The 12,986-nt window shown below is 39.7% G+C and overlaps 2 protein-coding genes across 2 annotated transcripts in view; one reads left to right on the forward strand and one right to left on the reverse strand.

Annotated features, from left to right (window-relative positions):
* Positions 1-1,184: 1,184 nt before the first annotated feature.
* Positions 1,185-8,416, reverse strand: LOC123729159 (short stature homeobox protein 2). The gene is made up of 5 exons (XM_045703351.2): positions 7,761-8,416; positions 6,216-6,424; positions 3,850-3,907; positions 3,234-3,322; positions 1,185-2,698 (listed from the first exon to the last, which is right to left on the reverse strand). The coding sequence occupies exons 1-5, from the start codon at positions 8,005-8,007 to the stop codon at positions 2,405-2,407; spliced, it is 897 nt and encodes a 298-aa protein (XP_045559307.1). The 5' UTR covers positions 8,008-8,416; the 3' UTR covers positions 1,185-2,404.
* Positions 8,417-12,032: 3,616 nt separating this feature from the next.
* The window catches only part of LOC123729170 (uncharacterized), a 185,073-nt gene continuing 184,119 nt past the window's right edge, over positions 12,033-12,986 (forward strand). The window contains exons 1-2 of the mRNA XM_082966088.1: positions 12,033-12,039; positions 12,415-12,459. Coding sequence (XP_082822214.1) covers positions 12,033-12,039; positions 12,415-12,459 — 52 coding nt within the window. The remainder of the gene's footprint in view (positions 12,040-12,414; positions 12,460-12,986) is intronic.

The raw sequence follows: 12,986 nt of genomic DNA on the forward strand, positions 1-12,986 counted from the left end.
CAATAATTCAATAGTTTTGGCGTCTGAATCCAACCCAAACGGCAAGATACACAAGCACTCTAGAGTCTAGTGCATCTGTGAGAGCGGTATTAATTAATAGCAAAAGACATTGTGTTTTGTATGGAAATATCGGCTGGTAATGTGATCCGCATTTCTCTAAAATCGGCTCTCGTGTCAGGTGTTTATTAAATCCTCAGTAATGGCCGGTTAAGATGTCCGGAAACAAGTCAGGCCAATTTGCTCTGGAAGTCAAGGGGTCTCTATACATGACGCGCAGTCTCAATGAACCATATTAAACTGTGTAGAAATGTCCAATCTGTCTGTACAAGTGTTTGGAATTAAAAACGAAACGAATTCATCTGAGCGTCATGACAAACAGTGGCCCAATAGACAATAATGATTTTGGTCACCATAAAACAATTCTAACATGGATATTTCAATGGAAACCTAATTCAAAAAACAAGGAACCTATTTCAAATGTAGACTATGGTATATTTTGAAAGCATCTGGAATAAAGCAATTATTGGAAATGTAAAGATTTGTGTAAAAACGAGCTGGTCTACATAAGAGACTAGGCTAGACCAGTGAAAAGTTCCTCAAACATCATAACAGCTAAATGACCACACACCGGCATTACACGCCATCAAACAGTCTTCGTGTCTTTTCGGTATTTTTCCGTATTTTCAATGGACTTTTAATATTCCATAAGCCTATCGTCTTCAATGCGATAGTTGACACCTTTTCCACAGAGCTCTGAAACGTAACAAAACATTTTGAATAATGTACTGGTTTGGAAAGGTTAGGGACTATGACAAAGATGTCCATGATCTTGAGAGAAAAAAATAACACGTGGCTAAACGGGCCTGACACAACTGGATCAAATATATCTAAACATGAATCATTTATGTAGCCTTCCATACGTCTGTATAGGCAAGGCCCTACAACCCGAATACAATCGATGGTAGTAGCAGACGCTGTATAAGTAGTAGACTAAATAATAATAATGCATCTTAGCCCATTATAATAATTGTAATAATACCCTTAGTGCAATAATATGGAATAATAATACAGCAATAATAATATGAAATTAATATTTTTTTTAACAAGTTTATCCATCGAAACTAGGCTACTCCCCACACAAGAGATACATTTGAATGAAAAAGGAATGTAAACAGAGGCTATCATAAAAAGAAACTTCAGTTGATTTATTCTATGAACCGAAAGCATGTTGTTCAGGTGAGTTCACGTTTCACATAAGTGATGAAAAAAGTATAAGAATTTCTATGATATTTTGAGAAATCCGTGCCTCGGGTAGGGCTACGTTCACTTTCACTGCTATAAAAACATCAACATTACATAGCCTACAGAATGCACATGATTTTTACACACGGAAGGACAGTAAAATAGAAAACAGAAATGCTCTCACAATGCACTCATAAGCCACAAAATAACAAAAAATAATGCATGTTTCTTGTGTATTAACATATTTTACATGTGCTCCGTACCGTCTCACCTTCTTAAGAAGTGACATTATATATTGCGCTTTCAGTAGGTCGAATCACTCGCAAATGCATTGTATAAAACTTCATAGACTAACGGAAGTTCACCATTCACAAAATAATGTAACATTTTCGGGCAAATGTCTGAATTCCACACATCCCGACACGTCTAGAAGCCATGAGGTCCAAATACTGTGACATTGAGGTGAGAGCTTCATCAGGTCCTCGGAGTGTCTGTCTGTCTGTCTGCTGTCCACGGAGGGAGAGCACGAGAGTGAAATGGAACCGACTCAAATTACGTCATCTGTGAGGAAAGAAATTCATGCAACACTGCAGAGGAGTTTTCATATGGACAAGAAAAATAACAGAAAAAAAAACCTGTCACATAAGTGTATTATTTTTTGTTGTTGTCTCTATTCGTTCACGAACATCCGCTGTTTCCTTTTACAGAGAACATGTTTTGAAATATAACGAGGCCAGCCTCTATAGTTTCAAAAGGAAATAACATAGCCTAATAATGAAAAACAACGCAGAAGAGTTCTCCTTGTTTCACAAAGAATCGAACGTCCCAGCGGCATCGTTCCTCTTGGAAATCTTGCTCGTTGACACCTCCACCCTAGTTTGACGTTGGTGCGGTTACCACGTTGCATTGTGAACCCGTAGCCTACATCAACTCCCGCCCTTTATTATCGATTTCACAGTCTATCTTTGTTTTATCTCATAAATAGCCTATTTTCTATAGTTATACATGATGTCCTTCATTTTTTTTTAAACACAAAAAAAACAAATATGTCCTTGCTTTCACTTTGTAAGCATTTTTTGTTTTGATGCCTCTGCGTTGTTGATGACTCTCAGTCAATAATGTAGGCATTTTAGACGCCGTAGACGCCTTGTTGCACGCCTAGTCACAGTCCCAGAGCTGCCGCGTGTTTTTTGGCCTTGAGTCTCAGATCTGCAATACTGGAGTTTTTGTTGGTGTTTTTGGCGGCTGCAGCTGCGGCCACAACCGAGGCAGCAGAGGCGGATTCAGCCGCTAGCGTAGCCAAGGGCAAACCAAATGGCGGGCCCGGAAACATCATGTAAGGAGCGTGCGCTGCCAGGTGAGAGTGCAGGTGATGGTGCGCGTGGGCCACTGCGCTGTCCAACTGCAGTTGCGCCTGGACCTGAAAGGAGAAGGGCGGCACGTTGCAATGACTATCCTACGGACGCACGGATGGGGAAGAGAGGGGAGAAACATATTAGCTAACTTGTGGAAGGCTGTCTTGTATTCATTTCATAAAGTATTCACTGGGTCCAATTCCATTTCAATTACACGATCCAATGATATGAATATGAAAATGGCATTTTCAATTCATTTTTCAAGTCCTTTTCAGATGGAATTGAGATGGAATTGAATCCAACCCTTATGTATGTTGATGCATATTGTTGAATGCAAGCCGATATAAAACACACTATATCAATTGAATCAAAAGTCTGTATCACAACTTGAGAACACAATTTAAGAATCTCTAACGACTGGGAGATTTTCTATTAATATGTGGCATAGGCTACAATGGGTATTCACTTCAGGGTTTGATAACAAGCCTAAAGGCCTTATAAGATTATCTGAATACGATTTTTATAACCCCCTATTATTGGAACACTGTTGTCCCATACCACTTGGACAAGGCCTGTGCCAAGACAGCAGCCTGGGGATTGGTTTAGTCAAAGACTGCACGCTTCAAAGTAACTTGCCTGTTGGAATGGCATCCGTAAGGCCCCCACGTTGACATATGGCGCTACACGACAACCTTCAAACTGACTCGCGGCTCCAATGAGAACTCCTGGAAAAAAAGACAGGACATCTGTAAGGGAAATAGTCTCCAGATTATAATTGAGGCAAATATTTATACTCTGGAAACAACAAACAATTCCATTATCCAAAATAATGGAGTGCAAATAGCACATCAGGATAAAGATTCAGGGAGCTACTGCCATTCAAACGCTATCGATTTTAGTTGTTGCATATATAGCCTATAGCAAGACTCTCCAACCCTGTTCCTGGAGAGCTACCGTCCTGTATGTTTCAGCCCAACCCCAGTTGTAACTAACCTGATTCAGTTTATCAACCAGCTAATTATTAGAACCATGCGCGCTAGATTAGTGTTGGAGTGAAAACCTACAGGACGGTAGCTCTCCAGCAACAGGGTTGGAAAGCATTTGTTGTTGTGCATTTGATGCATTTCAATTTGTAGGCACCCTTGATGCTTATGGTTTTCAAATATGTTCTTGTATCCCTTTCCAAATGTATACCATTATTATCACGACGCATAAATAGGATATTGCAGATGGACAAAGAATAAAAACGCACCTTTGTGTAATTGATTCTCCTGCTTTCTGCATTTGGCCCTCCGGTTCTGAAACCAAACCTGCGGGGAGAGAAATTAATTAGTGACCGTGATTGGCAGCTGCTTGTGAGGGTATGTGTAATTCCGCTCAAAATGACAACCGCAGAAAAACAATATCCCAAAGGAGCCCTGAAATATTAATGCGCGCGCTTAACACCAGATTTTAATTATTACATTTACAACAAGGGGGCTGGCTAAACACAACGTTAGAAAGTAGACCACAACGAAAAGGGGGAATGTTATTATCATATTATAGCTGTGTAAACACACTTGTTTGACATTTGCAGGCTATATTTGATCATAATAAGTTACCTTCTCAGCGCCGGTTTCATCTTTCTATAGATTAGCGTCCCAGAAGAACCGAATTGCTTCTCTGATATCGGATAGCATTAATTGATTACGGTTTTGGATATCTGAGCAACGTGATCTGAGAAAAGCTCTCTCTCATTAATGGCTGGTGAAATTAATTGCCTTAATCTGCAGGAAAATCTATGTTACTGAAGCATTTAAATGCTTTACAGTTTCGTTTAATTACTGCCATAACACGCCCTACACAAAGCTCTTTCTGAGGATAGCTATTTTCTTTTATGTCTGTTCCTTAAAAGCATAATGTTCCGAGGAGTAGGCTATCTTGGAACGGAGATAAGGCGTCTCATTACTATGATAATCTACTTTGAATCCCCTACAAAGCTGTGGATAAATTAGCCCACAACACCGTTTACCAATTCTCCTGCACAGAGCGCATTATGTACAGAATAGAAATGATATTGATAAGTCTATCAATATGTCGTAAGCGCCAAAGTCATATTTTGACCACGTAGCCGTGTCCACAATGCAATATAACATACATCTCGTATCTTATTGATTTTATTATCAATCTTTACGTTGACTGAAAACAGAAGCAAATAGCCCACCACGAAGTAAGCAAACACGTTACTACTTTAATACAAAAATAAATTGGCCTTTGTGCTGGAAATTGTCCTTTCATCCCTGCATGCAACTGTGGCTAGAAAAGGGCCCCATAAATCGCATGGTCGTTTACATCATGTACTGAAAATAGAAAGAGCAGCAGATCTTGATTTGGGAAGAAAATAATACATAATTTATGTAAATCCTCGAGCTGTGCTCCTTGCACTCGCCTTGCTTGTGACACAATACGCCTTGGTAAAATTCCAACTCTCGCCGGGAGACGTTGCAAAAAGCTCTTGCTTTAACTTTTTTGGGGGGAGGGATTTACTCGTTTTATGATATTTTAGAAAGAACCGACATATTCAGTGAATAAATACTCGCTGCTTCGTCTCCCTGGGCCGAGGCATAAGGGATGAAAGAGGCTGAAATAAGATATTATGGGGTTTGATAAATCAGATCAGAACCGATGTCGATGTTCATTGTCATTGCTCGGCTCAGTCACTCTTCTCCGGTTACACAGAGACTGAAGTCCCCCCCCCTCTCCGAAACGGCTTATTGGGTTTCAGTAGTACAGATGGTCTTTCCCGGTCGAAAAAATACAAGACAGATGTATCTCGTGCGAGCAACATATAGGTTACTAATAAAGTGAGGGACAAATATTGTGTTTGTTTTCTACAGGATTTTGAATGTCTGATTTAAAATTAAATTAATCGTATAATAATATTTTAACAAAATTGTCATCTGAAACTTGGCACAATGTGGAGTGCACAATAGGCCTATCTATATGACAAGATTCTAGGCCTTAATTGAGATGCACTGTACAGCGTTATTTTTTTTTTTACATGGAATAACTCTCTCTTTCTTTCTTTCTTTCTTTCTTTCTTTCTTTCTTTCTTTCTTTCTTTCTTTCTTTCTTTCTTTCTTTCTTTCTACTCATTCTTTCTTTATTCTCTCTCGCTCACACACACACGCACGCGCGCGCACACACGCACACAGAGAGAGAGAGAGAGAGAGAGAGAGAGAGAGAGAGACACACACAGCATATTCAGAAAATTAGATTTAATCCATTTTAACATTTTAGTTTCAGTTTTTTTGATGGCCTAATATATCAATGATAAAATGTCGATCAATTGCTTATAGTGTCACTTTTTAGAATGGTGCTACGCCCCCCCCCCAAAAAAAGCCACAAGAAGCATGTAAATAAACCCCATTCTCTAGAGAGCGGTAGTGGTACATGGTTTCCCTCTGTGCGTAAAAGTAGTCGAGAACATGAGGACAACTGTTCCTCTCTAGACGTAAGACAGGCAGCATACAAAACATCATTGGGTTCTCTTTTGTAAAAGATTCCTAATATGAGCAACACACGATATCTTTACACATAGACAAAAAAAAAAACGAAAGAAGATAGAGAGCCCCTTACTTGTACTCGAGCCTCGGACAGCCCTAGCCGCTGGCTCAGCTCCTCGCGCATGAAGGCATCTGGATAGTGGGTCTCGTCGAATAGCCGCTCTAGCTCGTTCAATTGCTCCAGTGTAAAGTTAGTCCGACTTCTCCTCTGCTTGATTTTAGTCTGTGCCTCGTCCTCCATTTGCTTTGTGTCCTCTTTTCTCTCTTTCATGTGCGTGGTACCTACAGAGAAGGGTAGCAGCAAATGAATGAGGATGAGTAAAAAGGCCTCAGCTATACAAGGCTAGAGGAGGAGGCATCACACAACGACCTTCCTAAAGCGAACATGTGGATCCATCCTCCCAAGCATTACACCCAATATCAGCTTCGGATGTTTTGTAGTCCTACAGAAAGGTCTTCAATTATTAACTCCTTATAAATATGCATTGGGGTGCCCACTGTTGGATGTCCGATCGCTTATCATAGCTCGTGTTTTCCTGTGTAGGATATAGGTCCAGCAGCTCGGTTTATATTTTTTCATGATGTATTGTAATGGCTATGATGTGATTTTTACTAAGGCATAGGGCTACCCGTTGTGCAACTGTGGGATTTATCTAATTGTATCTGCCCAATGTCATTCTCCACGGTGGTATAAAGTGAAACGACTGATTAACATTTGAAGATGTAAACGATTACCGTCCCAGCGAATGCAACATTAGGCTATTTGTTTGATCTAGGCCAATGCAATTAAGTGATCAATATGATGGTCAATATAGCGAAAATACCTAATTACTGATGACATAATCCAATTAAATGATTAGAGAACATGAATGAAAAACACAAACACAGATTTATATGAATCGTTTCTGCTCGGCCTGTTGATTTTTGTGTGTTATTGGATCATTTAAATAGCCATCTTTTTTTCCCCAGCATTTTTGTCTTTATGCCGTTGATGAATATCTCAATACAACACATTGTTTCTTGTTACTGAAATTGCAATGCGCTTCAGAGGGGGTTAGACAGTGACCAGCCATGATAATTATTACATTCCCAAATAAATGCGTTGATCTTTTAAAAGCATGCTATACCATTTCTCTTCAGACAGAAAAGCACTTAACCGGATAGGCCTACCTAATTCAATTGTGGGCCTGATATTACACTCAACATTGCATTACACAGCCACTACACATTATGACAACAACTAGGCTATAAACGTACGCTTACTTTTAGTGTCCCTCACAGTCACATGAAGCTAAACGTGTAATTGGGAAAATAATACAAATACAAAAGAGTGCTAAACCATGCACGTAGCCATATAAACGTATACCAACGCATAGAAGCAACACCTTCATTCGTTTTTTTCCAGCGATATACACAAAAGCATGCAAGGTTATTTTCTTTGACTAGGCCCGTGACATGTTTGTCAAAGTTATTATTGTTTTAGCGCACGGGGTATTCCCAAAGTATGAACGTTAGAGCATAATTCAAAAACATTTGACTTTGTTTAACCTCAAAGCCGTTACATTATAGTACATCGCATAAGGAAACCGTATGAACGCATAGCAGTAGGCTAGTTTACCATCGATCAGTTTCGGGCTTCCCACATCCCTGGTTCTCTCCGGCCCCAGCATGTCCGGTTCCCTGCCTGGCGATCGCGCGTCTACCCGAGCGATATCGTTCATTTCCTCGCGATTCGGTTCGCTGGCGAGACCCTCCCTGGCTCGCGCAGATCCGGTCTCCAGCACCTCCCTGTACGTGATCACCTCCTTCTTTTCCTTCACTTTCTGATCAAAAGACTTAGACACAAACGCGGTAAGTTCTTCCATCACTGCTCCAAAAAATCTCCCCGTCTTGGTCTCTCACTCTCGCTCTCTCGTTCCCTCTCTCTCTCAGTTCCACAACAGTTTAAGACATCAAGAGTGTTTACTTTAGTCGACCTAAATGCAAGGTGATGTTGTTGCCAACTCTGGATCTCGTGCTGCAGCTAAATGTATAAGATCTCGGCCAATTCTTCTTGCTGCGGAGTTCCGACCTGCTGGTGATCCGCTATTGAAGTCACAGTATTTATACTTTGCAACGCCTGCCCCTTGATCTGTGCAAATTACCTCCCCTCAGGATGCCGGGATGAGCCCCCTTCCCTTCGCCTGTACTGACAGCATCGAAAAACAGATTAGCAGCCCTTCAGATTTCACATCATTCTTACGAGGTTGCTATTGGCCATTAATCCAAGATTGACAAGAAGGACTAATTAATTTAATTAAGCGTGGATTCGTTGCTATTGTCCTGAATTAGTTTTTTAAACACCAGGGAGATGGGCAGGATTTCTGCAGGGGTGTGGCTAAAACTGAAAATGACAAGCTCGTGCGGGGAGCACATAACGGAGCTTCCTCCAAATCTCTGTGATCTGGGGAAAAAGAGACAGCGACAGTGATACGGAGAGAGAAAGGTAAAGAGAGGACCAACTGGGATGCTCCTTAGTCAGACGCTCAACTTGACTCACATGCAACGATAACGCGTCTGAACAATGTTTTCTGCTCCAATAACAGCAAATAAACACATAGTTGAAGCAATAACAGATAAACTGTGCTGCATGTTGATAGCTTGTATATGTTACTTCTTAATCATTTTTAGTGTGTAATTTGTCATGATTAGAAAAATCATTTGATAAGGAGCTATCATATAAATAATAATCACAATAATAATAATAATAATAATAATAATGATAATAATAAAACAAATTATAAAAGTAATACATATTTCTCCCATGATTTGGAAGATAGGATAATTCATTATTCGTTTTTGATTTAGTTTTTTACAAGCCTGTTTTTTAATTGAGGCTAAGAATGACCAGATAATTATGATCAATAGTTTTTGTTCTTCAAATGTCTTCAGATGACAACTGAAATGATAAAACTGATCTCACATTTTTGTCTTCATTTATTAGATAATGTATTTACATTTTAAATCAGCAATTATATTAATCTGAAGTCATTAGGGAAACTATATTGGTTAATATCAAATCTCGATAGACTTTCTCACGCCATTAGAATGTTAAACAGCAACTAAACGTTTAATTAAAGCGTTTCATGTGATGCGTTGCCATTGGGCGTGTTAATTATGGTTTCTTAAGTTGACTGCCTATTGAAATTATTGCATATTTGCAAAATAAATAAACAATGGTTCATTTACGGTGAAGGTTACTGGATGCCGTGGGGACAAAGCAATTAAGTGAACTGAAAAAGGCTAAATAGAAGCCGGAATGGGATTGGATACAGCTGTATGATAGGCTATCACTTGTAAATTTGATGCAAAATTAAGCGCGTTTATTGATAATCTATATAAAATATTTTTTCCGCACACAGGCTCGAACAATTCCCCTTATTAAAAATTAATGATGTCTCCGTTCTTTAACCTTAGGCATTCATTATGTTTCTGTGTCCTCTGAAAGCAGCACAAATTATAGGCTGCTATTATGCTAGAGAATTTAAGTTAATCTGAAACCTGCTATTTATATCAAAATAAGTACAAAGACCTACACACTTTAGTAGTATAAGTTCTATCAATTGCAAAGATAAACATGTTCGATCCATTTCAACGTGGGATGTCGTGAAGGTTAGGCTACTAATAGAACACAATTTCCAAGAAGTTAATAAAAAGTTAGCATTCCGCATAGGTAAGCTACCATTGAAACATCTCAGAGTTAAAGTTTTAACATAGGAAAACCGAGAGACAAGAAAACTATTGGCTGTCGGACATATATTTAGACTAGGCCTATGGTGTTTTAGGAGTTTATATGCTATATAACCTGTATTCACTCTAATAGACCTAAATGGATAATCAACCCCCAAAAATGATATGCTCCCTTTGTGTGGGTATGTGTGCCTTTTGCGTATGTGTATGTGTGTATGTTTGTGTGTGTGTGTGTGTGTGTGTGTGTGTGTGTGTGTGTGTGTGTGTGTGTGTGTGTGTGTGTGTGTGTGTGTGTGTGTGTGTGTGTGTGTGTGTGTGTGTGTGTGTGTGTGTGTGTGTGTGTGTGTGTGTGTTGCGCGCGTGAAGACAAAACCTGTGGACCAAAGAGCAACATTTCTATTCAATTCATTCTAGCACAATACATGTTAGGCTTAAATTATTCCTAAACCTACAAATTATTATTATTAATTCAAACTAGGCCTAATGTGAGCAAATGCATGGGGTGCACAAACGAATGTTCTTCAAGCAACCCCCAATGCTTTCTTTCACTCGTTTATTTAAGAGGTAGTCTATTTGGGAAGAATACTTTATTAAAGTAGGTTATAAGACGAAACTTGGAATAGTCTGACATCCTTGACATGGCTTTCATATTTAACGTACTATTTTAATGCAATGCAACAATCTTAACCATAAAGCAAGACAAAAAACAAATAAATGGTACTTTGCGTTAGCCTACTTTATAATGGACTTCAAGTCCTAATGCGTCAAGTTGCGTGAAGTCTGATTAGCCTAGAAATACCTCAGTGCCGAATCAGAGCGAGAGTGTGGGCGATATTCCTTTGAAATATGCCTAATGATAATTTATATTCTATGTGAGACGCTAAATATGTGATTGGACCGTGATATGTGGTTATCCCACCAAACTATCTTAAAATGAATGCAAAAACTGTAATTCGCTCTGGATAAGAGCGCCTGCTAAATGATTCAAATGTAGACTAAATGTAAAAATGTAATCTTGATTGCAGGTCTAATAGGTCTACAAGTCTACATTTTCCACAAATTACATGAGCAGTAAGATTTGTAATTATAACCAATTAGGAGGGTATTCAGCATTCACAGTTTATTTTACACTCATAATATCTCAAAATAAAAAATGCCCGTTTTATTATAGGCCAACAACTTCAGGCTACTGTTTCCCATAGCCTAGGCTATATACGATATAATGTAACAAAAGTTATGCAACTTCACGAAATGTAGGCTAAACATACACAATTGTAAAATATGACAAGAGTAGCATAAAGATCATAGACAGAGAGATATACGAACGATAGCTCTGTTGTAGATTCTCTTGCCTGCACGTTTCATCCGAACGTTCTTCAATCGATGTGCTCTTGATTTACTAGTGTAGTCTTTTGAGCAGTGCATGGTGGCGTATTTCGAGTGGTTTTCAAAGGAAGGAGGAATATTTGTCGCATGATACCTGGTATGAATTGTTGTCCCCCCCCCTCCCCCCCAATTTAGTCACTGTATAAGTAATGTTTGAAATACGTCAATGCTGGTAATAACGTTGTAGCTATTTACCGTAACACAAAAATGCCTATAGTCAGCTGTGCTTCGCTGCAAACTAAAGCTAACACGTTAGCTAGCATGCCAGCAGTCTTGAAATGTCAAATTCTGTCTGCATGTTATAACCTGAAAATTAAAACTTCACAGTATATTTTTAACACATGTATAAACGGTAGTTAGTTGAACAATTATTTGAGAATGCGTAGCTAGCCATTATGCGTGATAGCGTAAACTGTCTCTAGTTAGCGCTATGATAATGTAAGTTCATTGTTTACATTGTGTCCGCGCTCTCTTAAGACAGGTGGAGCCGAGTTGAAGTTCACTAACTAGCTCTCTGACATACTGACTGCACAAGTATATTCAGAACAGAAAAGTTATTTTGCCAGCTATTTGTCAGTCTTGGAGGAAGGAAGGAATGGGGACATTAAACAATGTAGCATCTAGCTACAGTACAGCTACTCATTGCAGGATTTACGCTAACTGTCTCAACTCCACGATTTACGATGGAGTTGAGCAGCGACTAGTGTTGGCGGACTGGAACTTTTAAAACGACTGATTTGAGCACCCAAGTAATAGCCTGCAATTACACAGAACAATGTCGTGTAATTGCAGGCTATTCTTTGGGTGCTGAAGTCAGTAGTTTATATAAAAAACAATTGTATGTGTCATCGCAGCTCCAGTCAGCCCACAGTAGTCGCCGCTCAACTCCATCGTAAATCGTTGAGTTTAATCGGCTAGATGTAGGCCTACTGTTTCGTCTGAGAAATCAATGAATAACTGTATGAATTAAATTAAATAAGACATGTCCTTTTCCCTGCTGTTATGCTTTGTCCCTTCCACCCTACAGACCCAGTGAAGTGAGGGATATTGGGACACCGCCCCTCTGACAGCTAAGAGGACAGCCGTAGCAAGAGGAAGAAGGAAAATCACAGAAGGCGCTCCTCTTCCTCCAGCTCCTCCGGCAGCCGTGTGACCAGCCGCAGAAAGCGGTCCAGCAGCCGCTCCAGAGACAGAGACAGGAGGTAGGTCTATATAGAAATACTGCAATATACAGAGAGAGACCTGTAGATGAGTTAACTACTACACTGGCAAAGATAGGAGGAGGCAGGCCTACAACGCAACGTCAGACAGAAAGGACAGACCTGCATGGTAGGTGTACTGTGTACAATACTAGAGGAACAGATATACTGTCTCCGTCTAACAGAGGTGCATGAATATAGGAGCAAACTGAATGTGTAATGGATCATCAGCCGTAACGGGGGCTGGTCTAGTGGTAGTGCCACCATCTCCACACCACATATGCCTGTGGAGGCGGCGGTTGGATCCCCCGTCCTGCCACTCACTTTGTCTCCTGTATCCCTCTCCTCTATCTCTCCATCTACATATCTAGCTAGCTATCCTGAATATGTTTACTAAACGTGCCTTAAAATATATATATAAAAAAATAATTATTGAAAGACGGTGTCAATTGAATAGGATAATACTCCTTTATAGAGCTACTACTTAGGGTGTCTAATCAAAAACACATCTTTTGACCAATGGGTAACTC

This window comes from Salmo salar, chromosome 20, assembly GCF_965601325.2.
Source record: "Salmo salar chromosome 20, fSalSal1, whole genome shotgun sequence".
Lineage (NCBI taxonomy): Eukaryota > Metazoa > Chordata > Actinopteri > Salmoniformes > Salmonidae > Salmo > Salmo salar.

What these genes read in the sequence shown, in the direction of transcription:
- LOC123729159 (XM_045703351.2), bottom strand. Translation starts at nt 8,007, where the DNA reads ATGGAAGAACTTACCGCGTTTGTGTCTAAGTCTTTTGATCAGAAAGTG. An exon ending in AAGCCCGAAACTGATCGATG is followed by an intron (nt 6,425 to 7,760) that starts GTAAACTAGCCT and finishes CCTTCTCTGTAG; the next exon opens with GTACCACGCACATGAAAGAG. An exon ending in GGAGAATCAATTACACAAAG is followed by an intron (nt 3,323 to 3,849) that starts GTGCGTTTTTAT and finishes CTTTTTTTCCAG; the next exon opens with GAGTTCTCATTGGAGCCGCG.